At 38.6% G+C, this 26,421-nt stretch overlaps 1 protein-coding gene across 1 annotated transcript in view; it reads left to right on the top strand.

Moving 5' to 3' along the window:
• The first annotated feature begins 732 nt into the window (after positions 1-732).
• LOC117037842 (nuclear RNA export factor 2-like) overlaps positions 733-26,421 on the top strand; it is a 31,746-nt gene continuing 6,057 nt past the window's right edge. Inside the window, 7 exon segments of the mRNA XM_033134379.1 lie at positions 733-815; positions 2,916-3,030; positions 3,115-3,170; positions 3,310-3,417; positions 3,537-3,595; positions 3,699-3,854; positions 26,117-26,243. Of these exon segments, the coding sequence (XP_032990270.1) occupies positions 733-815; positions 2,916-3,030; positions 3,115-3,170; positions 3,310-3,417; positions 3,537-3,595; positions 3,699-3,854; positions 26,117-26,243 (704 nt within the window).

The following is a 26,421-nucleotide window of genomic DNA, read 5'->3' as shown; positions in this document are numbered from 1 at the left end:
CCATTACTCAGCAATATCATCAATATTCTACACCTTTATTACTACACACACACACACACACACACACACACACACGCACACACACACACATAGTAGTATGTTTTTCCTCTCTTACGTAAGACTGGAGGACACTAGATGGAAAGTGATCTACCCAACATCCAATAAAAAGGAACAGGTCTGGTTTTCACACCAGTGTTCTTTGTAGCAGACTCATATTTATCATTTATTCTGCTGAATACCTTCCTTAGTCAGCTTCCAGAGAAATCAAGACATTATTTTGCTGGACACTGCCAGTGTTCTTCAGAGGGTTAAAGAATAGGGAAAAAAGAGTGTACACCAATTAAATGCAAAAGAAAGAGGTGAGATATGTCTTCAAGATCCTAGATAACCTTCACTCTAACTCTTCTTCCCCAAAAGCTGTTGTCCGTGAACTTGCACAACAAGCTGTACTAGCTGCATGGCCAATCGGACATTATAAAGATGGCCCCCACAGTCAAAAATCCTGAACCTCTCCAAAAAAGAGGTGAGAAGAGGAAGCCAGATCAAAGTTAGGTTGAGAGTGGGGAGAGAGGAAGTGCTCATTAGAGTGATGACAGTGGGCAAGTGAAGGCACCTGTGGGGGAGGGAGGGAGCTCTGGGTGCAGGGGCCCAGGTGTCTATCTTTCCCTGGGACTCTTTTTCCATTTTCAGTCCCTTATTTCTCATCTGAAGTCAGTCTGGGAGTTGGACAAGATGACAAGGCTGAAGCTCGAAGAGTTGTGGCTGGAAGGGAACCCCTTGTGCAGCATCGTCCCACATCAGTCCACCTACATAAGGTTGACGACAACCACTGTCACCCTTCCTAGGGATCTTTGCTCCCTGGAAGATTCAACTGCCCCTTGAGAATGCACGTGTGCAGGAAGCTACAACACTTGTCCTCTAGAAGGACCACAGGCCCCACACTCTTCTCTCTCTGTGTCCTTCACCTGTGAGGTGTTTCCTTCCTCTTACCTGCCTACCTGTTCTCTTGGTCTGGGATCTGTTTGCCACCTCCTTACACCCAGTTTTCTCTAGCATGCCCTTCCAAGAGTGTGCTGCAGGAAGCAGGATATCCCTTCCTCACCAGGACCAGGAAGGTCCAGCCTTGAGCCAGATGCTGGTGCCCTGCACTGAGAAGGGTCCTCCAGCCCAAGGCCTCATGCTGAGACAGGCCTTCCTACTCCAAGCTGAGATGGGGCTTCCCTCTCCTGCCCTAAGAGCGGCTCTTTTTTCCGTGCTCCAAAAGGGTTTCCCCTTGAATCCCAAGCTGACATGGGGTATTTCCTGACCCATGCTGAGGACTGAGGCTCTTCTGAGTAGCTGCCATCATGATATCTGTTCCTCTGGCCCAATGCCAGGAGCTGGGCATTCCTTGGAGGGAAAAATAACGGTTCCCTGAGTCCGGGGGCCAGAAGTGGGCCACCGCCAGTGATCAAAGGGCCTCCTGAGGCAGCAATGGAAGGTGGAAGGCAGAGGGCAGAGGGGGTTGAGGAGACAGAACGACAGACCTCTTAGGGGCACTGCTCCTTCCTCCCTCCACAGATCATATCCTCTTGACTGGTCCTTCAGAGGATCCTAGGGTAGCCCAACATGAGTATGATTACTTGCACAAGGAGAATACTCAGACAAGGACAGGTGCACAGGGGCCATGAGGAGAGAAGCCTGTGATCATAGGGGGAGAACAAAGACCCTCAGCCCCATGCTGAGCTAAGACCTGACCATTTTCTCCATCTGGGAAGGTCTCTTGCATCCAGGGCTGCTTCGTTTCCCATGTCCAGGTCAGGATGAGCTCCCACAGGTGACAAAGTTTCAACCAGCATCCAGTGGGCCCTGAGCCCAACAGAGGCATGTTTTTTCTTCCTACCTGAGGTCCCAGGATCAGCCAGGAGAAGGTGAAGGAAAGGGCTGCAGCAGGGAAGCCATGTCCCCTTTCTTCTCTCTTCTTCCCTAACCCCACCTCTGTGACAGAGCTTCTTTCTGTTCCCTTTAATTTGCTTTCTCTTTCTTCCTTGATTCTGCTCCCCTATGTCTCCCCCATCTTTCCCCTCCTATCTTCACTCTCTTTCTGTTTTCATTCCCTTCCTTTTCCCTCCCTGCTTCCTGAGTCCTTCCTCACTCAGCCCCTGCCCCAGCACCTTGGGACATACCTGGGCGGAGGTGTCCTGGTCCTGGCAGAATGCTGGAGCCCCAGTGAGGTAGCAGAACACTGGGCTTCCACCCCATTCCCTCTCCAGAGCCTTCCATGGGGACCTGGAGGAAAGAAGGACAGCAGATGATGGAAGAAGCCCTAGATCCTGGGATCCAAATACCGTTCCTTAAGACACTGGAGAAGGGAGTCAAGGCATCTAGGTGGGAACTACCCAGGAAGACAGAGGTGGGGGTAGGAGGGAGAGTGAGTGCTCTTCTTATGTGTCAGTCCATGGGGAAGGTGCCCAGGTCCCTGGAAGGCTGGGGCACTGGTATAGGTGGCTTTGTGTCTGGTGTAGGTGTGCTTGCTCCCATGAGGCAGGGCTGCTCTGCAGGTTCACTTACTTTTTCTGTTTTGTTGATTTTGGCAGCTCCATCCTGGAATTGTTCCCCAAGTTATTATGCCTGGTAAGTGTATTCCGTGATCATTGACTCCTCTAGGCGGCACTGACACTGCCCACAACCTACCCTGAACCCCCTTAGGACTGGCCCAAGTTACATTTTTGGATCTCACCCTTAATTCTCATTGGTGGATAGACCCATGTGAGCACCTGACAAAGGATGTGAACCTTCTTCACAGGAATTCTCCTTAGGCTTCCGGGACCCCATAATGACCATCCAAATATAGTCTTGCCCATGGAATTTCCTGGGCCCTTTTGCACCTGACCTCTGACCCTCATACTCTCTTGGGCCTTTTCCTGATCATCCAGGACCACCTCCCTGGTCTCCACTGCTGACTTCCTCTCCCTTCCGCAGGATGGCCAGGAGCCACTCCCATCTACTAACTTTGGTATTGAAGCTCACAAGAAGTTACCAACCTGCAAGGTGAGGAGTGGAGATCCAGGAGGTTTCAGGTGGTGCATGAGGACAGAGTATCAGCCATAGTCCTGAGGACTGTTTTGATTCCAGGGAAGCTCCTTTGGATCTGATGTGCTGAAGAGTCTAGTCCTGCAATTCCGGCAACAGTAAGCACTCCTGGGAATCTGAGGAAGGGGAGGGCTAGGACTGTGAGGTCACCCAGGCTCAGGAGTGCTGACTGGGTCTATCACATCTCATCTGGGGCCCGTTTCACACAGACAACCTGCCACCATTACTCCCCCACAGGTATTACTTGATCTATGACTCTGGAGTCCGACAGGGTCTCCTTGGTGTTTATCACGATGAGGCCTGCTTCTCCCTGACCGTTCTCTTCAATTCCCCGGACCAAGCCCCGTGAGTATCACAGCTCAGGCCCTGCTCTTGGGCCGTCTGGCTCCCCAGTATACACCAGCCAGCTTCAGGAAACACCCACACTGGCCAGACCACCACCTCCTGTTCCTCTTTTCTCCTAGAAGCAGCTTGTTTGAGTACTTCAAGGATAAAAGGAATATGAAAAACCTCAAGGACCACTGTGCGTGTGTGATGAGTTAGATTGGGCATGGAAAGGGGACATGAAGGGGTCAGTCATGGGGCCCAGGGTGTGGCAACCATGACTTTTGCTGTCCTCCCCACAGACCTGTGGATTCAGCTGCTGAAGCATACAAAACGTGACATTGTGTGCTCCCTCTGTGTGTTGCCCAAAACTCAGCATGACCTCCTCTCCTTTGTGGTGGACATGTGGTTCCAGACAGTGAGCACCTGCTTCCTCTATGGGGCAGGCCCAGAAAGCTGTAGGTGGGTAGGAGGCGTAGGTGGTGACTGAGCACCTGGGACCTTCCCTTTCAGGAAAGAATGCTCTGCTTCTCCGTCAACGGGGTGTTCAAGGAAGGTGAGTGTGTGTAGAATCCTCTCCCCAGATGTCCCACTGCTGCCTCCCCCCGGCTGGGCTCCCTCTCAGAACTCTTCCAGCTTCCCTGATTCCTCTCCTTTCCTTCCTATTCTCTCTGTATTCTCCCGAATCCCTTCTGCCCCCAAAGAGTGACTTGTGTTATTTTTAAATCATAAATTCAATGAAAATTTAGAAAAACTTTAAATGCTGCCCCAAAAAACTAAAATGTGAAAAGCCGGAAGACATATTTGCAAACAATATTGCAGACTTTGTGCTAATATACTAGTACATAAAGGACTTTTGCTAGCCAGGAGCAAGAGAGACAAAGATATCAAAATTAATTTAACTAAAAAGCAAAATATTTCTTCAGTAAACATCTGCACAGAAGCCAAACCACATTGTCCAAAGAAATGAACATCCAGAAATGTCACAATGAGTGAAAAATTCAATTTGCAGAAAATCATTTATGTGACTACAAATTTAAAATATATACATATATGTGTGTGTACATACACACACATATATACAAATGTATGTATGTATGAATGTATGTATGTATATGTGTATACATGTGTATCTCTATATATAAGAAATATTTTTTTTAATTTATTGGGGTGACAACTATTAGTAAAATTACGTAGATTTCAGGTGTACAATTCTGTATTACATCATCTATAAATCCCATTGTGTGTTCACCACCCAGAGTCAGTTCTCCTTCCATCACCATATATTGGATCCCCCCGCCCCTTACCCTCTGGTAACCACTAAACTATTGTCTGTGTCTATGAGTTCGTGTTTCTCATTTGTTTGTCTTGTTCTTTTGTTGTTTTTGGTTTATATAACACATATCAGTAAAATCATATGGTTCTCTGCTTTTTCTGTCTGACTTATTTCGCTTAGCATTATAATCTCAAGATCCATCCATGTTGTCACAAATGTTCCTATATCATCTTTTCTTACCACCGAATAATATTCCATTGTGTATATATACCACAACTTATTTTATCCATTCACCTATCGAAGAACATTTTGCTTGTTTCCATGTCTTGGCCACCATAAAAAAAGCTGCAATGAACATTGGAGCACACGTGTCTTTATGTGTAGATGTTTTCAGATTTTCTGGGTAGATACCCAGGAGAGGGATTGCTGGGTCATATGGTAATTCTATTTGTAATTTTTTGAGGAACCTCCACACTGCCTTCCATAGTTGCTGCACCAGTCTGCATTCCCACCAACAGAGTATGAAGGTTCCTTTTTGTCCACAGCCTCTCCAACACTTGTTACTATTTGTCTTGTTGATGATAGCCATTGTGACTGGGGTGAGGTGATATCTCATTGTGGTTTTTATTTCCATTACTCTGATGATTAGTGATGTTGAGCATTTTTTCATGTCTGTTTGCCATTTGTATGTCCTCTTTGGAGAAATGTCTCTTCAGGTCCTCTGCCCATTTGGGTTGTTTGTTTTTCTGTTGTTGAGTTTCATGAGTTCCTTGTATATTTTGGATATTAGCCCCTTATCGGAGGCACTGTTTGCAAAAATCTTCTCCCATTTAGTTGGTTGCCTCTTTATTTTGTCGATGGTTTCTTTTGATGTGCAGAAGCTTTTAAGTTTCATATAGTACCATTCGTTTATTTTAGCTTTTACTTCCATTGCCTTTGGAGTCAAATTCGTAAAACACTCTTTGAACCCAAGGTCCATAAGTTTAGTACCTATGTTTTCTTCTATTCAATTTATTTTTTCAGGTCTTATGCTTAAGTCTTTGACCCATTTTGAATTAATTTTGGTACATGGTGACAGACAGCAGTCCAGTTTCATTCTTTTCCACGTGGCTTTCCAATTCTCCCAGCACCATTTATTGAAGAGGCTGTCTTTCCTCTATTGTATGTTTTTCGCTTCTTTCTCAAAAATTATCTGTCCATATTTATGTGGTTTTATTTCTGGGTTCTCAATTCTATTCCATTGGTCTATGTGTCTGTTTTCCTGCCCATACCATGCTGTTTTGATTATTGTAGCCCTGTAGTAAAAGCTAACGTCAGGGAGTGTGATACCTCCAGTATTGTTCTTTTTTCTTAAATTTGCTTTGGCTATTCAGGGTCTTTTGTGGTTCCAAACAAATCTGATGATGTTTTGTTCTATTTCTTTAAAAAATGCCATTGGGATTTTGATGGGGATTGCATGAAATCTGTATATTGCTTTGGGTAATATGGCCATTTTAACTATGTTGAGTCTTTCAATCCATGAGCACGGAATGTCTCTCCATTTCTTTGTGTCTTCTTCAATTTCTTTCAAAAATGTCTTAAAATTTTCAGCATATAGGTCCTTCACATCCTTGGTGAAGTTTATTCCTAGGTATTTTATTCTTTTTGCTGCAATAGCAAAAGGAATTGTTTTTTGTATTTCTTCTTCTGAGATTTCATTGTTAGTATATAGGAATGCAATTGACTTTTGTACATTGATTTTGTAGCCAGCAACTTTACTGTATTCGTTGATTGTTTCTAAAAGCTTTTTGGTGGAGTCTTTAGGGTTTTCTATATATAGCATCATGTCATCTGCAAAGAGTGATAATTTAACTTCTTCATTCCCAATGTGGATGCCTTTTATTTCTTTCTCTTCCCTGATTGCTCTGGCAAGGACTTCCAACACTATGTTGAAAAGCAGAGGTGATAGGGGACGGCCCTGTCGTGTACCTGAACGTAGAGCAAAGGGCTTTAGTGTTTCCCCATTAATTATGAGATTAGCTGAGGGCTTGTCATATATGGCCTTTATTATGTTAAGGTATTCTCCTTCTATACCTATTTTATTAAGTGTTTTAATCATAAATGGATGTTGTATCTTGTCAAATGCTTTTTCTGCATCAATTGATATAATCATATGATTTTTGTCCTTTATTTTGTTTATGTGATGTATCACATTGATGGATTTGCGGATGTTGAACCATCCTTGAGTCCCGGGGATGAACCCCACTTCGTCGTGATGAATGATCTTTTTAATGCATTGTTGTATTCGACTTGCTAGAATTTTGTTTAGGATTTTTGCATCTGTATTCATCAGAGATATTGGTCTGCAGTTTTCTTTTTTTGTGTTGTCCTTACCAAGTTTTGGTATCAGGGTAATGTTGGCCTCATAAAATGAGTTAGGGAGTACTGTCTCTTCTTCAACTTTTTGGAAGAGTTTGAGCAGGATTGGTATTAGATCCTCTTTGAAGGTTTGGTAGAATTCACTAGTGAAGCCATCTGGTCCTGTACTTTTGCTTTTGGGAAGGCTTTGGATGACTGATTCAATTTCATTACTGGTGATCGGTCTGTTTAGATTTTCCAGTTCTTCATGGTTCCGCCTTGGAAGGCTATATGTTTCTAAGAACTTGTCCATTTGTTCTAGGTTATTGAATTTGGTGGCATATAGTCCTTCATAGTATTCTTGGGTGATCCTTTGTATTTCTGTGGTGTCCGTGATAACTTCCCCTTTTTCATTTCTGATTTTGTTAATTAGTGTCTTCTCTCTTTTTCTCTTAGTGAGTCTAGCCAAGGGTTTGCCAATTTTGTTAATCTTTTAAAAGAACCATCTCTTTGTCACATTAATTTTTTCTATTGTCTTTTTGTTCTCTATTTCATTGAGTTCTGCTCTGATTTTTGTTATTTCCTTTCTTCTGGTGACCTTGGGTTTCCCTTGTTCCACTTTTTCTAGTTCTTTAAGGTGTAACATGAGGTTATTTATGTGGGATTTTTCCTGTTTCTTGAGATAAGCCTGTAATGATATAAATTTCCCTCTTAAAACTGCTTTCGCTGCATCCCCAAAATTTTGGTAGGATGTATTTTCATTGTCATTTGTTTCTATGTATCTTTTGATCTCTCCTCTAATTTCTTCTTTGACCCAGTCGTTCTTTAAAAGTATGTTGTTTAATCTCCAAGTATTTGTGTTTTTTCCTGCTTTCTTTTTGCAGTTGATATCCAATTTCAAAGCCTTGTGATCAGAGAATATGCTTGGTATGATTTCAATCTTCTTAAATTTGCTGACACTGATTTTATGTCCCAATATACAGTCTATCCTTGAGAATGTTCCATGTACACTAGAAAAGCATGTATAGTCTGATGTTTTAGTATGAAGTGCTCTATATATGTCAATTATGTCCATTTCATCAAATGTGTCATTTAGGGCTGCTATTTCATTATTTATTTTCTGTTTGGATGATCTATCCATAGCTGTCAGTGATGCATTTATGTCCCCTAGTATAATTCTGTTTTGGTCAATTTCTCTCTTTAGTTCTGTTAGTAGTTGCTTGGTATATTTCGGTGCTCCCTGATTGGGGGCATAAATATTGATGACTGTTATGTCTTCTTGTTGTATAGTCCCCTTTACCATTATGAAATGTCCATCTTTGTCTCTTGTTATCTTTTTCACTCTGAAGTTTGTTTCATCTGATATCATTATGGCTACACCTGATTTTCTCTGGGTACCATTTGCTTGGAGTGTCAATTTTCACCCTTTCACTTTGAGTCTATGCTTCTCTTTGTAGCTCAGATGTGTCTCTTGGAGACAGCATATGGTTGGGTTTAGTTGTATGATCCAATCTGCTACTCTGTGGCTTTTTATTGGTGAGTTCAGTCCATTTACATTTAAGGTGATTATTGATATGTGAGGATTTCCTGTCATTCTATCTTTAGTTTTCTGGTAAGGCTGTGTCTCCATTGTTTCTTTGCCATTTTGTTGTTGTCTATTATTTCTGTATGGTGGTATTCTATGATGTTTCCCTCTGTTTCTTCTTTTATTATAGTATGTATTTCAGTTCTGGACTTTTCTTGAGTGGTTACCCTTAAGTTTAGGTAAAAGAAAGTTTGATATTTAGAGTATTCCATTTTCTTTAGCACTCTTACTTTCTCCATTCCCATATTCCGGCCTTTACTCTCCCCCTTTTTATGTTTTGGTTGCCACATATTGTCCCTGTTGATGTGGTCGAATAGCCTCCTTTAGTATTTCTTGTAGTGCAGGTCGTGTATTAGAAAATTCCCTCAGCTTCTGTATGTCTGGTAAGGTCTTTATTGCTCCTTCATATCTAAAGGATATCTTTGCTGGATACATTATTCTTGGCTCATAATTTCTCTCTTTCAATAGTTTGAATATTTGGTTCCACTCCTTCGTGGTTTGTAGAGTTTCTGCTGAAAAATCTGATGATAATCTAATGGGCTTTCTTTTGTAGGTTACCGTCTTCTTTTCCCTGGCTGCCTTGAGGATTCTTTCTTTGTCGTTGATTTTTGACAGCTTCAATACAATGTGCCTTGGAGAAGGCCTGTTGGGGTTGAGGTAATTAGGTGTTCCATTTGCTTCTTGGATTCCAGGATCCAGTTCTGTCCACAAGTTTGGGAAGTTCTCATCAACAATTTGTTTGAATATATTCTCTGTTCCCTTCTCTCTTTCTTCTCCTTCTGGTATGCCCATTATTCTTATATTGCTCTTTCTGATGGAGTCAGAAAGTTGTTGTAGAGTTCTTTCATTTCTTTTAAGTCTCAAGTCTCTTTCTTCTTCCATCTTTGTAATTTCCAAGTTTCTATCTTCGATGTCACTGATTCTTTCCTCCATCTGGTCAACTCTACTACCTAAGCTGGTTATTTAATTCTTAATTTCTTCTACTGAATTCTTAATCTCCAGAAATTCTATTTGATTCTTTTTTTAAATTTCAATCTCTTTCGTAAAATGCTCATGTTTTTCTTTGATTGCGTTTCTGATTTCATTAAACTGCCTTTCTGTTTTCTTGCATCTCATTGAGTTTTTTCAGAACTGCAATCTTGAATTCTCTGTCGTTTAAGTCACATATTTCCATATCTTTAAGTTTGTTTTCTGGAGACTTTTCACTTTCTTTCTGTGCTGTCTTTTTGCCTTGGTTATTCATGGCAATTACTGATTTATTATTTCTCTTCCCAGACATCTACAGGAGTGGCCTCTGCAACAGGTTGATAGGAAGAGGTCTTTTTTTTGATTTCCAGTACTTGTTGGTAGAATGTTTTATTTTCTCTCCGACTGCAGCCTTTTATTTCTCTCACACGGTAGTGCTATGTTTTCTCTGTACTATTCCAGCTTCTCACGCAATGGGGGGATACCTTGGGAGACGGGCTTCTCCTCTGTTAATAGTTCGCTTGGGTCACAAGGCGCAGTTCGCCTTGTTCGTGTGGGTATGCGGAGAGCTTTTGAAGTCCAAAGCTCTTTCTGCACCAGATTCAGAGTCCGGACGTTTCAGCAGTTCTGTTTACTCCTGCAGGGATCCGCCCAGATAGGTGGGGCCATGGGTGGGGTGAGTTGTGAGAGGTGGCCCAGAGCAATTTTGGTGACCACCACCACAGCCAGCCCTGCTTCTACAGCTCCCTCCCCTCTGCCGGAACTAGTTGGGCTGCGAATCTGTGTGTGCGGTCCACAGTTCTCAGAACAGCAAATATTCTGTTCTTTTGATCTGACACTGCTACTGTTCTGCTTCTACCACCGGGCAGGTAGGGGCGGGGCCAGCTCTGGGAGGGTCGGGAGGGGGCGGCTAGTCTCAGTGCCTAAAGCTTCCATTCTCTGCTCGGCAGTGAGGGCTTAAACCACCGTTTTCAGCCTTCTTCCCTCAGTCTTTTCTCCGAGGTCTCTGCCGTGAGCATTGGGTTCAGCTGTGTTATATGCTGCCCCCTCAACCCTGTGGGCCATAAGCGGAGCCCTAGCAGTCCGAGTTCTTCCCTCTCCCGCAGCTGTGGTAATTCCGGGATGCAGCGAGCTCGGTGCACTGAGCTAGGTCTGTGTCATGCATCCCCCCCCTCCACCCCCCACCCCCGCCCTCCTGTGCGCTCCGTCTCTGCACTTCTCCCTTCCCTCCTTCCCTGCTCGTGTGATTCACCCACCTTTCAGTGAATTCAGTAGTGGGCCTCTTCATCTTGCCTGTCTTCTGTGCAGGGAGTCCTTTGTAGAGTTATTGTTGTTTGATTAGTTGTAAATTCCAGGGGAGCTTTACAGAGGCTCACCTCATGCCGCCATTTTGATGAGGTCACTCGAGAAATATTTTAAGATAAGTAAACATATACCTTACACATCTAGAAAATGTGCACCAAACTATTTAAAGTGGATATCTTTGGGTCATGGTGAGGGGATAATATAGATGAAAGATATAGGATAAGTTTATTTCCTTAATACATATTTAATAGTGTTTAATATTTTGTAATTAGTCAAATTTGTTGAAATACTTGAAAATATGTAACATGTTGACAAAAACTCACATATATTTACTAAGAGAAATTCTCATGTTACTGTTTTATAAAAAATATAAAAATACAATTTGACGGTTTTTCTGCATATGTGTATGTGTTTTGTCATATGTTTCCCCCACCCCAAATATTCACATTCTTATACGCTTATTTCTCTTCAGCTCACTCAGAAGTTGCCTCTCTCAGGCCATTGAAACCCAGGAAGAGACTGCTGTGGTATGAGCTGGGGAGTGGTGAAGAACACCAGTAAGTTCTGACTGATGCACTGAAGCCCAAGCCCCTATCTCTCTCATGTACAAAGCCTTCTGGTCAGAACTTCAGAGCTGCAATTCTGGGTCTGACCATCAGGGAGCATCTTTCTACATGACTTTTTTCTTTTTTCTTTTTCCCCCCCCGAAGGAAAAGGCGTGATTTATTTTTCTACTCTCATTCCAATGCCCCACCAAACTCCGTTTGCTATTTCCTTTATAAATTTCAGTTCGGTCCCTTAGTGTGACCTCTCTAAGATGGACTGGTGTTATTTTCTGCCATGTGACTATTTACAGATCTTTAACTTTACCCTTCTTTAAGTAAATCTGGTACATTGTGCAGAGAGTTTATTAAGGCTATGCATGGCGGGATAATTCCCATTCTATAAAGCTCAGTTCCAGTGTCTTCATCACCATGTAATGTCTGAATTATTCTAAACAAATTCCTACATCTCTCTAAGCCTCAGCAACTTCAGAGAGGGCAAGGAGTGGTGAGTCTGCAGATAAGAGTCTCCTTGTGAGGAACACATGAAAGAACACAATGTAATACAGCCCACACAGAGCCTGGTCACAGTTGACCTTTGGAATTCTCTGGGTTTGCAGGACTGGGAACAAGTCCTCTTAACTCTAAGCCTCTGTGGAGGTGGCTTGGTTGGAAAGAGTTTCGTGGGTGTTATGCTGGTAGCAAACTCAGGGGGCAGTAGAAACAGAAAGTTAAGACTCCTCTGGTTGCCAGGACTCTCCTCTGTATGCCCTTGGGGAAGGAACTTCCTGTAAAGACTCCATCTTACTTGTGTGGCCTTGGTAAGGGTTTAGGGCCTGCTCTCAGCTTCCTCAACAGCTCTCCTTAGACCTGACAAAACCCCCGAGCTCCATACTCCACAGATGCTCCTCACAAATACCCTGTGAGTACAGTAGTGACAGGTCACTGCCTTCAGGCCACACCATGGGTGAGTTGGTAAGCATGAGGCCTTAGCCTCAGGTCCTCATGGGGCTGGAAGGATTCTGGGACCCTCCCCCACCCCAACCTACAGGACACCCAGTCAAGCCCACTTAGATGAAGGAGGGGTGGTGACTGCCCAGGCGGACTATTTTCCACTCTCTTGAGGAAATGGGCAGAGTGGGCCCTGACAAACCCATTCTGGTTCCACATTGAAAATTTCTCCTCCTGTGCCTATGGTCGTGACAAAGCTGAGATGTTCCGGTTAGTTGAGGAGAAAGGTTGTCATCCAGGATTTGGGGAGTGGAGAGGGTCATTTTGGGCCGGGGAGTATTGGAAATTAACATTCTTCAGATGCATACTATAGGTAGGCGAGGGACAGGAAGCCCAGTATTACTCTTCAATTTTTACACCAAGTATTCAGCGTATATTGTATTATCACATAGAAGTTTCTTTTTTAAATTTTTTTTTAATTAAAGTTTATTGGGGTGACAATGGTTAGAAAAGTTACATAGGTTTCAAGGGTACAATTCTGTGATACATCATCTATATATCACATTGTGTGTTCACCACTCAGAGTCATTTTTCCTTTTGTCACCATACATTTAACCCCGTTTACCCTATTTACCACCTCCCTCCCTACTTACTCTCTGGTAACCACTAAAATGTTGTCAGATAGAAGTTTCTTTAGACATGCATTATAACCCAGCATATGATCTATTCTGGAATTTTCCATGGGCTGTCATGTGCAGTGTTCTGTCAACAAAGTAAATTTTGTTACTCATGTTGTTTAAATCTTCATCTAACTCATTTTATGTCTGTTTTATCTATCACTTAATAAGGTGTATTAAAATTTCCCACTGGGACTCTGGACTTGTTCATTTCTTTTACTGCTATCATTTTTTGCAGTGTATATTTTCTCCATTTATTTCTATCAGTATTGCTGTATATATTTTGGTTCTATGTTAAAAGATGTATACAAATTTAAAATTATTTTATTAATATTTTCATGTTGAATCAAATCTTTAGTCATAAAGAAATCTCCCTTATATTTTTTCTCTTTTGAATACCAGCTTTCAGTAAGTGTTTAAATGGTGTATCCTGTGCCATCATTTTTTTTTTTTTTACTTTTGAAAATTTCTATACCCTTATATTTACATAAGTCCCTTTAAAGGAGCATTTGATTAAATGAATGTTTTTATCTAGACTTATGACGTATGCTTCTTTCATTCGAAATCTTCAGTCCATTTGCATGTAATGTAATTCCAGATACAATTTGGTTTAAATTACCTTTCTCTTGCCTTATATTTATTTTTCTGTTCCAATTTTCTTTTTGTCTCTTTCATAACATTCAATATTAATTTGCTTTATCACAGTTTAACATAAATTAGTTCTTTTACATCTCCTTAAGATAACACAAGTACTTTCCAACATTTAACTCAATTGATGCTCCTCTGGTTTATTGTTATGTATTATACATACAGAGCATGCCAAACAATGTATACACATTTTAAGAAAGGAAAAAACCGTATTAAAATTGTAATACTCAATATATACCCATAACAAAAGATGAATACAAGTCACGTTTGACTTCTGCAGTTACAAGAGGTGCTCAAAGTGGTTACCATCAGTGTAATTTTAATACAGTTGTTTCCTTTTTTAAAATGTGTATACATTTTTTGGCTCTCTCTCTCTCTCTCTCTATGTATATGTGTATACATATATATATGTATATAAGAATATATATATATATTCTTTAAAGAAATTATCACTATATTATACAGTTAATACTCATTTATATTTTCCAAAGTCGTTATTCTTCATTCTTCTTGTATCTATGTGCCTCCACTCGGATCACATTATTTAGCCTGGGGATGAATCTTTTTAACTTTTTTATTAGTTTCAGGTGCACAAAACAATGTAATAGTTAGACATTTATCATTTATATCCCTCACACAGTGACAACCCCTCTGCCCCCATCCACTATCCCTCTGACATCACACACAGCCATTACATTTCCACTGTCTCTATTCCTAAAGCTGTACTCCACTTCTTGTACATATATAAACTTGTAGTTGACATTTATTATTGTTCAGCTTCAGTTTCAGGTGTACAGTGCAGTGATCAGGCATCTACATCATCCCTGAGGTGGTCTCCCTAATGGGACAAGTGTCCATCAGATACCCTACAAAATCTGTACGTATTATTGATTACATTCCCCAAATTGACTTTCATATCCCTGTGGCAATCTTGTGGTTACCCATTCTTTTATTATTATTTTTTACTAGTTTCAGGTGCACAAAACAAAGTAATACTTAGACGTTTATCATTTATATTCCTCACACTGTGTCAACCCCCCTCCCCCCATCCACTATCTCTCTGATATCGCACACAGCCATTACATTTCCACTGTCTCTATTGCTAATGCTGTACTCCACTTCTTGTAAGTATAAATATATATATGTATATATATATATATATATATATATATATATATATACACACATATATACACACACACACACACACACATATATATATATATATGTGTGTGTGTGTGTGTGTGTATATATAAATAAACTTGTAGTTGACATTCATTATTGTTCAGCTTAAGCTTCAGGTGTACAGTGCAGTGATCTGGCATCTACATCATCCCTGAGGTGGTCTCCCTAATGAGACAAGTGTCCATCGTATACTGTACAAAATCTTTACAACATTATTGATTACATTCACCAAATTAACTTTCGTATCCCCGTGGCAATCTTGTGGTTACTGACTGTGCTTTCTAATCCCCTCACCTTCCCCCTTATCTCCACCCCCTCCCATCTAGCAACCTCAGTTTTTTCTCTATGTCTCTGAGACTGTTTCTGATTAGTTCATTCATTTATTCTTTTCTGTAGATTCCAAATAAAAGTGAGATCATATGGTATTTGTCTTTCTCTGTCTGACATATTTCCCTAGCATAATGTCCTCTCGGTCCATCCATATTGTTGCAAATGGTAAGATTTCATTCTTCTTTATGGCTGCGTTAATACTCCATTGCATAAATGTACCACAGTTTCTTAATCCAGCCGTCTACTGATGGGCATTTTGGTTGTTTCCATGTCTTGGCTATTGTGTATAGTGCTGCAATAAAATAGGGGTGCATACATTTTTTCGATTAAAGTTTTGGATTTCTCCAGATAGATACCTAGGAGTGGAATTGCTGGGTTATAAGGTAGTTCCATTCTCAGATTTTTGATATACGTCCATACAGTTTTCCATAGTGGCTACACCAATCTGCAATCCCATCAACAGTGCACAATGGTTCCCTTTTCTCCACATCCTTGCCAGCACTTGTTGTTTGTTGATTTATTGATGATAACCATTTTGACTGGGGTGAGGTGGTATCTCATTGTGGTTTTTATTTGCATTTCTCTAATGATTAGTGAGGTTGACCATTTTTTCATATGTCTGTTTGCCATCTGTATGTCCTCTTTAGAAAAATGTCTCTTCATGTCCTCTGCCCATTTTTTAATTGGCTTGTTTATATTTTTGGAGTTGAGTTGAGTGAGTTTTTTTTTACAAATTTTGGACATTAACCCCTTATCAGATATATCATTGGCAAATATCTTCTCCCATTCAGTAGGATCCCTTTTTGTTTTATTGATGGTTTCCTTTGCTGTGAAAAAACTTTTAAGTTTGGTGCAATCCCACATGTTGATTTTTTCTCTTACTTCCCTTGCCTGAGGGGATATATCAGCAAAAATCTTACTTTGGGTAATGTCTGTAAAGACTCTTCCTATATTTTCTTCTAGGAGTTTTAAGGTTTCAGATCTTACATTTAAGTCTTTAATCCATTTTGAATTTATTCTTGTATATGCTGTAAGGAGGTGGTCCAGCTTCATTTTTTTGCATGTGTCTGTCCAGGTTTCCCAGCACCATTTATTTAATAGGCTGTCTTTACCCTACCGTAAATTCTCGCTTCCATTGTCGTAGATTAAATGACCATATAGACATGGATTTATTTCTGGGCTCTCTATTCTATTCCATTGATCTATGTGTCTGTTTTTATGCCAGTACCATGATGTTTTGATTACTGTAGCCTTGTAGTATAATTTGATGTCAGGTGTCGTGATACCTCCCACTTTGTTCTTATTTCTCAAGATTCCCGAGGCTATCTGTAGTATTTTATGGTTCCATATAAATTTTAGGATTATATGCTCTATCTCTGTGAAAAACGTCCTTGGTAATTTGATAGGAATTGTGTTGAATCTGTATATTGCCTTGGGCAGTGTGAACATTTTAATGATATTAATTCTTTCTATCCATGAGCATGGTATGTGTTTCTATCTATTTATATTTTCTTTAATTTCTCTCTTCAGTGTCTTATAATTTTCTGAGTACAGATCTTTTACTTCTTTGGTTAAATTTATTCCCAGGTATTTTATAGTCTTTGAAGCAATTGTAAATGGGATTGTTTTTTTAATTTCTCCTTCTGATGTTTTATTTTATTATTGGTATATACAAATGCAACCAATTTCTGAATATTAATTTTGTATCCTGCTACATTACTAAATTCATTTATCAGTTCTAATAGTTTTTGGTGGAGTCTTTAGGGTTCTCTCTATATAGTATCATGTCATCTATATATAATGACAATTTTACTTCCTCATTACCAATTTGGATGCCTTTTATTCCTTTTTCTTGTCTGATTGCTGTGGCTAGAACTTCCAGCACTACATTAAATAGAAATGGAGAAAGTGGGCAACCTTGCCTTGTTCCTGAGCTTAAGGGGAATGGTTTGAGCTTTTCTCCATTGAGTATGATGTTAGCTGTGGGTTTATCATATGTGGCCTTTATTATGTTGAGATATGATCCCTCTATTCCCACTTTCTTAAGAGTTTTTATCATAAATGGCAGCTGGATTTTGCCAGATGTTTTTTTCTGCATGTATTGGTAAGACACATGATTTTTATTTTTCATTTTGCTAATGTGGTGTATCACATTAATTGATTTGTGGATGTTGAACCACCCTTGCATACCAGGAATGAATCCCATTTGATCACGGTGTATGATCTTTTTTAATGTATTGCTGAATTCTGTTTGCTAATATTTTGTTGAGGATTTTTGCATCTATGCTCATTAGGGATGTCGGTCTGTAGTTTTCTTTTTTTTGTAATGTCTTTGTCAGATTTTGGCATCAGGGTGATAGCAGCCTCATAAAACGTGTTTGGGAGCCTTCCCACCTTCTGGATTTTTTTGGAATAGTTTGAGGACAATAGGTGATAATTCTTTTTGGAATGTTTTGTAAAATTCACCTGTAAAGCCATCTGGTCCAGGGCTTTTGTTTGTTGGGAGCTTGTTGATTACTGATTCATTTTCCCTGCTGGTAATTAGTCTATTCAAGTTTTCTTTTTCTTCTTGAGTTAGCTTTGGAAGGTTGTACGCCTCTAGAAAATTGTCCATTTCTTCCAGATTGTCAAATTTGTTGGCATATAGTTGCTCATAGTAATTTCTTATAAGTTTTTGGATTTCTGTCGTGTCTGTTGTCACTTCTCCTCTTTCATTTCTGATTTTATTGATTTGGGTCCTGTCTCTCTTTTTTCTTTGATAAGTCTGGCTAAAGGTTTGTCAATTTTGTTTACCTTCTCTAAAAACCAACTCTTTGATTCACTGATCTTTTGTATTGTTTTTCTGGTTTCTATTTCATTTATTTCAGCTCTGATCTTTATTATCTCCTTCCTTGTACTCCCTCTGGGCTTATTTTGCTGTTCTTTTTCCAGATCCCTTAAGTGTGAAGATAATCTATTGATTAGTGATTTTTCTTGTTTCTTTAGGTAAGCCTGCATTGCTGTGAATTTCCCTCTTAGGACTGCCTTTGCTGCATCCCATAGATTTTTGGGTCATTGTGTTTTCATTTTCATTTGTCTCAAGATATCTTTTGATTTCTTCCTTGATCTCCTTGTTGACCCATTCATTATTTAGTAACATGTTATTCATCCTCTATGTATTTGTGTGTCTTGCAGTTTTTTTCCCTGTAGTTAATTTCTAATTTCAAAGCACTGTGGTCAGAGAAGGCTATTGGTATGATTTCAACTTTGTTAAATTTATCAAGACTTGTTTTGTGGTCTAACATGTGGTGTATCTTGGAAAATGTTCCACGTTTGCTTGAGAAGAACATGTATTCTTCAGCTTTGGGGTGAAATGCTCTGAAAATATCGATTAAATCCAACTGGTCCAATGTGTCATTTAAGGCTGTTGTTTCCATATTGATTTTCTTTCTGGAAGACCTGTCCCTTGTTGTCAGAGGTGTTTGAAGTCCCCTACTATGATAGTGTTACTGTTGATCTCTTTATGTCAGTCAATGTCTGTTTTATATATTTAGGTGCTCCTATGTTGGGTGCATAGATGTTTACTAGGATTATGTCCTCTTTTTGGATCTATCCCTTTATTATTATGTAGTGCCCATCTTTATCTTTTAATATATTCTTCATTTTAAAGTCTATTTTGTCAGATCTAAGTATTGCAACTCCAGCTTTTTTCTCATTTCCACTTGCATAAAATATCTTACTCCAACCCTTCACTTTCAGCCTCTGTGTGTCTTTTGTTCTGAGGTGAGTCTCTTGTATACAGCATATACAAAGGTCTTGCTTTCTTATCCACTCAGCCACCCTATGTCTTTTGATTGGAGCATTTAATCTATTTAAAGTGGTTATTGATAGGTATAGTTATTGCCATTTTTTTATTTGTAGTTAGATGGTTTTCATCTTTCTTCTGTTTACAGGAGCCCTTTTAATATTTCCTGTAATGCTGGCTTGGTGGTAATAAATTCCTTTAGCTTATTCTTTTCAGGGAAGCTCTTTATCTCTCCTTTAATTTTAAATGATAGCCTTGCTGGATAACAGTCTTCCCAAGGTAGGCTTCTGCAGTTTCCTTCATCTTTGTCAAAGCCATAGATGACACTTCTTCTTAATAGAAACTTTTTGTCTCTACCTTGTATTCTACTTGGACCTTGGGCCTGACAGCATCATCCACCACTATGAAGGGCCAATTCTTCATATCGGATTGAACAACAGCATCATCAAATCTACGTGTTTGGCAATCAGGTGTTTGGCATCAAAAACCATGTTGGTGGGGTTCATTGTAACTTGATTCTTTGCAGCATCACTGATCAATTGTTCAGTGTCAGTAAAGGCGACATAACTTGGGATGGTTCTGTTTCCCTGATCATTGGCAATTATTTCCACTTTTCCATATTGGAAGACACCCACACAATAGTAGGTGGTGCCGAGATCAATGCCAACTTCAAGTCCCTCAGATATGGTTGCTTCAGTGTAAATGTGTCTCGCGAAGAAGACAGAACCCAACAGCTGCCCCCTTGTTCAATGAGTGAGGATGAATCTTTAGTTTCAGTTGGATGGTGATAAATTTGCCTAGCTTTTGTTTGCATTGTGTTTATTTAACTTCCATTTTCAAAAGATAAGTTTTTGTAAACACAAAATTCTGAATATGTAGTTATTTTACTTTAGCACTATGAAGATACAATTTCACTTTCTTCAAACTATCATTATTTCTGTTTTAAATTATATGTCAGTCTTATTTTTGAGTATTTGAAAATAATTTATTGTTTTTCTCTCTCATCTCTGAATGGTTTCTCTCTTTATTTGAGTGTAAACAGCTTTGCTATGATAGGCCTGGGTTTGGTTTTCCTCATACCCCACTGTATGTGGTATAGATACTGCTTCTTAAATCTGTGATTTGATGTCTTTTGTTACTTTTCAAAACTTCTCAAACATTGTATCTTGAAATATTGTTTCTGCACTCTTCTCTCTCCTTCTTTGTAGGACTCCTATTAAACATATGTTTGATTTATTTATTATACCCCCTTTAACTTTGCCCTATTTTTTTGTATTATTTATTATATTGTCTCTTCATATTTCATTTTGCATATTTTTTTCAGATACTTAATTGTTTTCTCTAATTCTCCCTTCAATGTTTCTAATATGCTGCTAATCTCATCATTGTTCTTAATTCCACTTATGGCCTTTTTGAGTTCTAGAAATTCTGTTCATTTTTCATATTTTCAAATTCCTGGGTGAAAATTTCAATTTTTATGTTCTTGAAAATTATAAGTATGGTTATTCTAAAGTTTATATTTAACAATACCATTATCTAGACTTCATGTGGGTTGTTTTTATTGTCTTTTTTTTTTGATTCCTTGATTTTCAATCATGTCTTATCATTTTTTTCATCTAGTTATTTAAAAATTTTTTTCAAGAAACTATCAATGGTAAATTGTAGATTTATTTATTTCAGTCCTAGGAGGTTATCTCCCTTCAGGAAAGAATTTCTTTCCTTTTTTACTTTCTAATAACCTGCCAGATGCAAACAAACAATCCCAAATCCCTTTAATTCCATTGGTGATTGAAATGATTAATCTGGACTTCAGTCCTTTGAGCAGGAGTTGGTCTATTTCCAGTTTACCTTTACTTGCCTGGCATAGCTCTTGGAAGACCCTACCTAAGCCTGAGTGGTTTACCAGGGTCCCCTCTCCTTTGCAGGCCCAACTTCAACTTTTATGCACTTAGCCCCATGACTGTAGAAAATTTGGCACAAATTTGCAGCATTTAAGCATCATAATTGCTTCCTTAGAAATCATCAACTGAAGAAAAAAAAGAAACCCAGCCCCAAACATTGAGATTACCTTCTGGGTTTCTTTTTCCCCTGATCTTTGCTCCATATCATCTTATGGCATTGTTAGCTCTTTGACACCTTTAAACAATTTTTATTTTAAATAATTTTTCACTCTTCTCTAGCTGTTCTCTGATGGAAATTTGGTCCAACTTAGCTAGTCTCATTTCTGGAAGCAAAACTCTACATTTACTTTTTTAACACTTAGTTTGGCAGAGTCCTTATTATCATTGCTATCTTCTGCACTCTCTTCTTTGTAATGTTTAGAAAATAAGCAACAGGCCCAAGAAAACACATGTAATATACTTTTAATTAAGTTTTCCAGATGGACATATCTTGCCAGCAGAGATTCAGTACCTCAGATACATCATCATCTTGGCCTCTTGGACTCTTACCTTTGGCACTGTTTTTCTAAAAATAAATTTAGAAAGAGGCAATTGTTTTATCAGCATGTGAACTTTTTGATTTGTTGGTGAACTGGTGAGGCAATAGACTCATTCATTCACTCTTGAAAGCATGCAAATGTACAGAGGGTGCCAAAAATTGTATACACATTTTAAGAAAGGAAAAAAAAACTGTTAAAATTGTAATACCCAATATATACCAATAACAAGAGGTAAATACAAGTCACGTTTGATTTCTGCAATTACAGGAGGTGCTCAAAGTGGTTACCAGTAGCATCCAGACACTTCTGATTATGGCGAGCTACTGCTTGGGCAACATTGACCAAAGTGTCCACTTGTATACATTTTTTTGGCATCTTTGGTATATATATGTGTGTATGTGTGTGTGTATATATATACATATATATTTACATGTATATGTAAATATATATATATATATATATATATATATATATATATATTCAAACAATTAAGTTCGCGCACTTGTTTACAACAATGTTGCTAACCCTTTTTGATATTAGAGAGATTATTCATTATGAATTTGTACCAATTGGACAAACAGTTAATCAAGTTTACTATTTGGAAGTGCTGAAAAGGCTGCAAGAAAAAAATTAAATGACCTGAAATTTTCACCAACAATTTATGGCTCTTGCATCATGACAATACACAAACTCTCACTGCACTATCTGTGAGGGAGTTTTTAGCTAGTACACAAATAACTGTTTTGGAACCCCTCCCTACTCACCTGATCTTGTCCCCAATGACTTCTTTCTTTACCCCAAAATAAAGGAAATATTAAAAGGAAGACATTTTGATGATATTCAGGACATGAAGGGTAATACGACGACAGCTCTGATGGCCATTCCAGAAAAAGAGTTCCAAAATTGCTTTGAAGGGTGGGCTAGGTGCTTGTGCCTGTGCATAGCTTCCCAGGGGGAATACTTCGAAGGTGACTGTAGTGATATTCAGCAATGAGGTATGTAGCACTTTTTTCTAGGATGAGTTCGCAAACTTAATTGTCAGACTTCATATATGGCATATGTATATATATGGCATATATATATATATATATATATATATATATATATATATATATATGCCACTTATAAAAGTTTCTTAAAATTGAAAGCATTCGTGTTTTGACCAAAATGATCTACTTATGGGAATTATTGCATGGATAGCTGTAAACAAATAAATAGAATGTGTGTATTCTTTTCATAGTAGCACTGTTTGTAGTAGCAAAAACTTGGAAATGTTTGTTAAAATTTGAAACTTTATTAGTAGGTTAAATTTTATGACAATTAAAATTTTAACTGGAATAATAATCTAACATAAATTATATGAAAATCAGAAATTGTTATTTATACATTTTTAAAATATGAAAAATATATATTTCAGATTAATCATATTTATTCTTTCCTGAGCTTCTTGTTCAGTGAAATTCAACCCTCAGTTCTTGCTCTGGTAAACAGATGACCTTATCTTTAATTTCTATGATGTCTTTAAAGGAAAATCATGTTAATTTGGTAAATGATAAAAAAGTCAATTAAGTATTTCTGAACATACAATGACATCAAAAAATTGTTAAATGAAAACATCAGGTTACAGATATATTTTACCATATGATTACATTTTAAAAAGATATCTGTGTAAATGCATAATATGCCCCATAGCCTACAAACATACAATGCCAAATATATTCACATATGTCCTCTCTCTCTGTTAAGAAAACTGGTTTATTGCGTCCCAATGATGGCGCAAGACTTTGTTGCTAAGGCTTGATCAGATTCAGGTTTGATGGTTGTGGCAAGAATACTTCAAAGATGATGCCTATAATATAGCACATGATGTCTGATTGCTTCTCTTTTTTTGGTATTTATCAATCATTGATGACTATTATATAGATTTCTTATTATGAGTCTTTAAATGATGATATTCAAATTCTATCATGCCTTCTTCATATATTAACCAGAATACACATGCAAAGAGAAATTCTCTCATCAACAAATTGGATAACAAATTGGATAAGTACAGTTTGTACATAAAACAATAGCATTTCATTCTTCCTCTTTATTTACAAATTTTCACAAAAAATAAGTTGGCTTGCTGGCATTCTCCAAATGTCACCAGTAGGGCTTCTTTTTGTTGTTGTTGAGTATCATTATGAACTCATACATTTTCACATATTGATGGGCTTCAAACCCCTGTTATAAGATTTTGAGAAAAAGAGTGAAAGATTTGGCTTATGCTTTAAAATATCACTCTGCCTGCTGAGTAAAAAATAGATGGTAAGGGAGCATGGGTGAAAGTAGAGGGACCAGTTGGAAAGCAATATAATACAGGAGATTGATGTTGATGAAACCCAGGGTGGTAGCAATAGAGGTGGTAAGAAGTAGCTGGATTCTGGATATATTTTGAAGGCAGGGTCAAGAGAATTTTCTTATAAGGTAGGTGTGGAATATGAGAAAAAGAGAATACTCCAGGCTGACCTCAAGTTTGGGGGACTGAGCATGTAGAATTTATGGATCAAATGCTTTAATTTCATTTCTAAGTGCCACACAAGCAAAGTACCAAAGTTTGTAAGTAGCAGGACTTTACTGATAGCAGGTCACTCAGTAAACGTAATTACTTCCCAGAGGACTTAATCCAAGGACTGGTAATAATCAGAACATCATGGAATGGCCAGAAGTAAATAGATTGTTAGTCATAAGTGTGCTCTGAGACAACATGGAATAATTAATGTACAAATGTACAATAAAAAAACCTAGGGAACCTTAAATGCTAAAGCCCAAAGATAATCTGCTTTCTACCTGTCTAATTGCCTTAATTCTCCCTCCCCCCAAACCATTAGTATTATCAACTGTTACATTTTTTCGGTTGAATGTTGCAAAAATAACATACCCTTGGTTATTCTACTAATGGTAGAGATAACTGAGACTATCCTATTTCTGTAGATGGAAAAAAAAAAAACACAAGTCTAAATCTTGCCACATTGTGAATTAAGTATGTTGGCAGCAAGTGTAGGGGCTGAACAAGGAAACTCCTAAGAGTGAATTCAGCGTGAAATATAACAAAAATACTTTTATAAGCATACCTGAGGCCACAATATCTGATAAAGTAGACTTTACCACACGAAAATTAGTAGAGACAAAGAGGATATTACATAATGGTAAAAGGTTCAATCCACCAAGAAGACATAACAATCCTAAATGTGTACACATCCAAACAACAGATATTCAAAATACAGAAAGCAAAAACTGATGGAACTGAAAGGAGAAATGGCCATATCCACAATTATGTTGGAGCCTCAAAACCCCCTTTTCAGCAAGTTATAGAATTACTAGAGAGGAAATCAAAAATGTAAAAGATCTGAATAATACAATCAATATGATAACAGAATCTACATAACATATACAGAATACTATACCAAACAACAACAGAGTATACATTTCTTTGAAGTTCCCATGCATTATTCATTAGGATAGACCATCTCCTGGGACATCAAGCAAACCTCAACAAATTTAAAAGAATTGAAATCATACAGAGTATGTTCTCTGACCATAATGGATTCAGACTATATATCTATAACAGAAGCAAATAGAAAAATATCTAAACACTTGGAAATTGGAGTTGACATCTATGATTCCAGTTCATTGTTGACATCTTTGTTATAAAAGAGCAGAGTTTAGAAAGAATTGTCCCCTGAGCTGAAATATATTTCTGGCTGAAAAAAAGACAGTTCACTCTGGATATTTCAAACAGACCATTGGTGAGGGCAAGGCTGGAAGACTGTTACATTAGTCCCAGCTGACATTAAAGCTTGGATTATGCTAAAAAAGAAAGTACAGCTTGCTAATACTTAATGAAATCAATTTGGTAGCTGACTGTATTTGGAAGGTATGAGAAAGAGTTTGCCTACCACGTTGTGGTGAGGTTATTAGATTAGAGAGGCCTGAAAGAAGGCAAGATTCAGATGCCTTCCTAGTGTATAACCTATGAATGTTCATCTCTGTTTTTTTATAAATCCTGTCTCATTTTCTAAATGGTTCCACACAGTTACCTCTTACTTCAAGATTTCTTCTCTGATTATGCCATCCATCAAATAAGACTCTCATATCTAGACAGGTAGAGGAGTTTGCTTTCTGGGGTTTGTGTGATTGTTCCATTCAGGCAGATTGACACTTGGCTTGCACTACCATGATGTTAGGCCAAGAGGTGATACGTGCTATGTGACCACTGATGTGTCTTCCACATTGTATTTTTTGTTCTCAATTTCAAAATACAATGATGGTGGTAGCTTTCCTCAAGGAAAAATAATAGTTGGGATTCTTTTCCAGAATTTTGGCAAGGAGCAACTTCATTATGAACATGGTGGGTATGTGCCTTAGCCTTCCCACCTTCAGAAGGATGATGGAAACATGGTGATGAAAGATTCTCAGACAGTAGAACAGTAGATGACCAGGCAGCCTGGTTTGCACATAGCAGACCCTGGGACTACACAAGTCTGCATGGTCTTCTTTTTCTTCCCCCACTGTAAAGGTGAAGAGTGAGAGAACTGGAATAATGGTTGAGCATTCCAAATCATAGCCCTGGTATGACTGAGATGAGAGTATATAGAGACTTTGTAGCATTTCTATACATTTATGAACTCTCACTTCTATGCACTTCCCCACAGCACCCTCTCCTAACTTCCACCCCAACAATAGCAGTGTGAAATCATGTAAAGAATACCAAGATAGAACTCCAGAAAGACAAATGGAAAACACGCAGGATGGGACCCTGAGGAACTGGTTCAAGATCACAGTGAGTAAACTGACAAAATGTAGGGACTGTACAGGGGAGTCAGATCGAGGGGAGTTGTGCTGATCTCATGTAGAGATGCTAAAAACTTTGTTGAGGACAGGAGGAGTTAACATCTGTGATTATCTAAGTGCAGGTTCAGAGAAGCACTATAAAGGGAACAGGATCACTGAAGGAAGG

This window comes from Rhinolophus ferrumequinum, chromosome X (assembly GCF_004115265.2).
Source record: "Rhinolophus ferrumequinum isolate MPI-CBG mRhiFer1 chromosome X, mRhiFer1_v1.p, whole genome shotgun sequence".
Lineage (NCBI taxonomy): Eukaryota > Metazoa > Chordata > Mammalia > Chiroptera > Rhinolophidae > Rhinolophus > Rhinolophus ferrumequinum.
The sequence above is the reverse complement of the archived record's forward strand: the minus strand, read 5'-3'. Positions and strand labels throughout refer to the sequence as shown.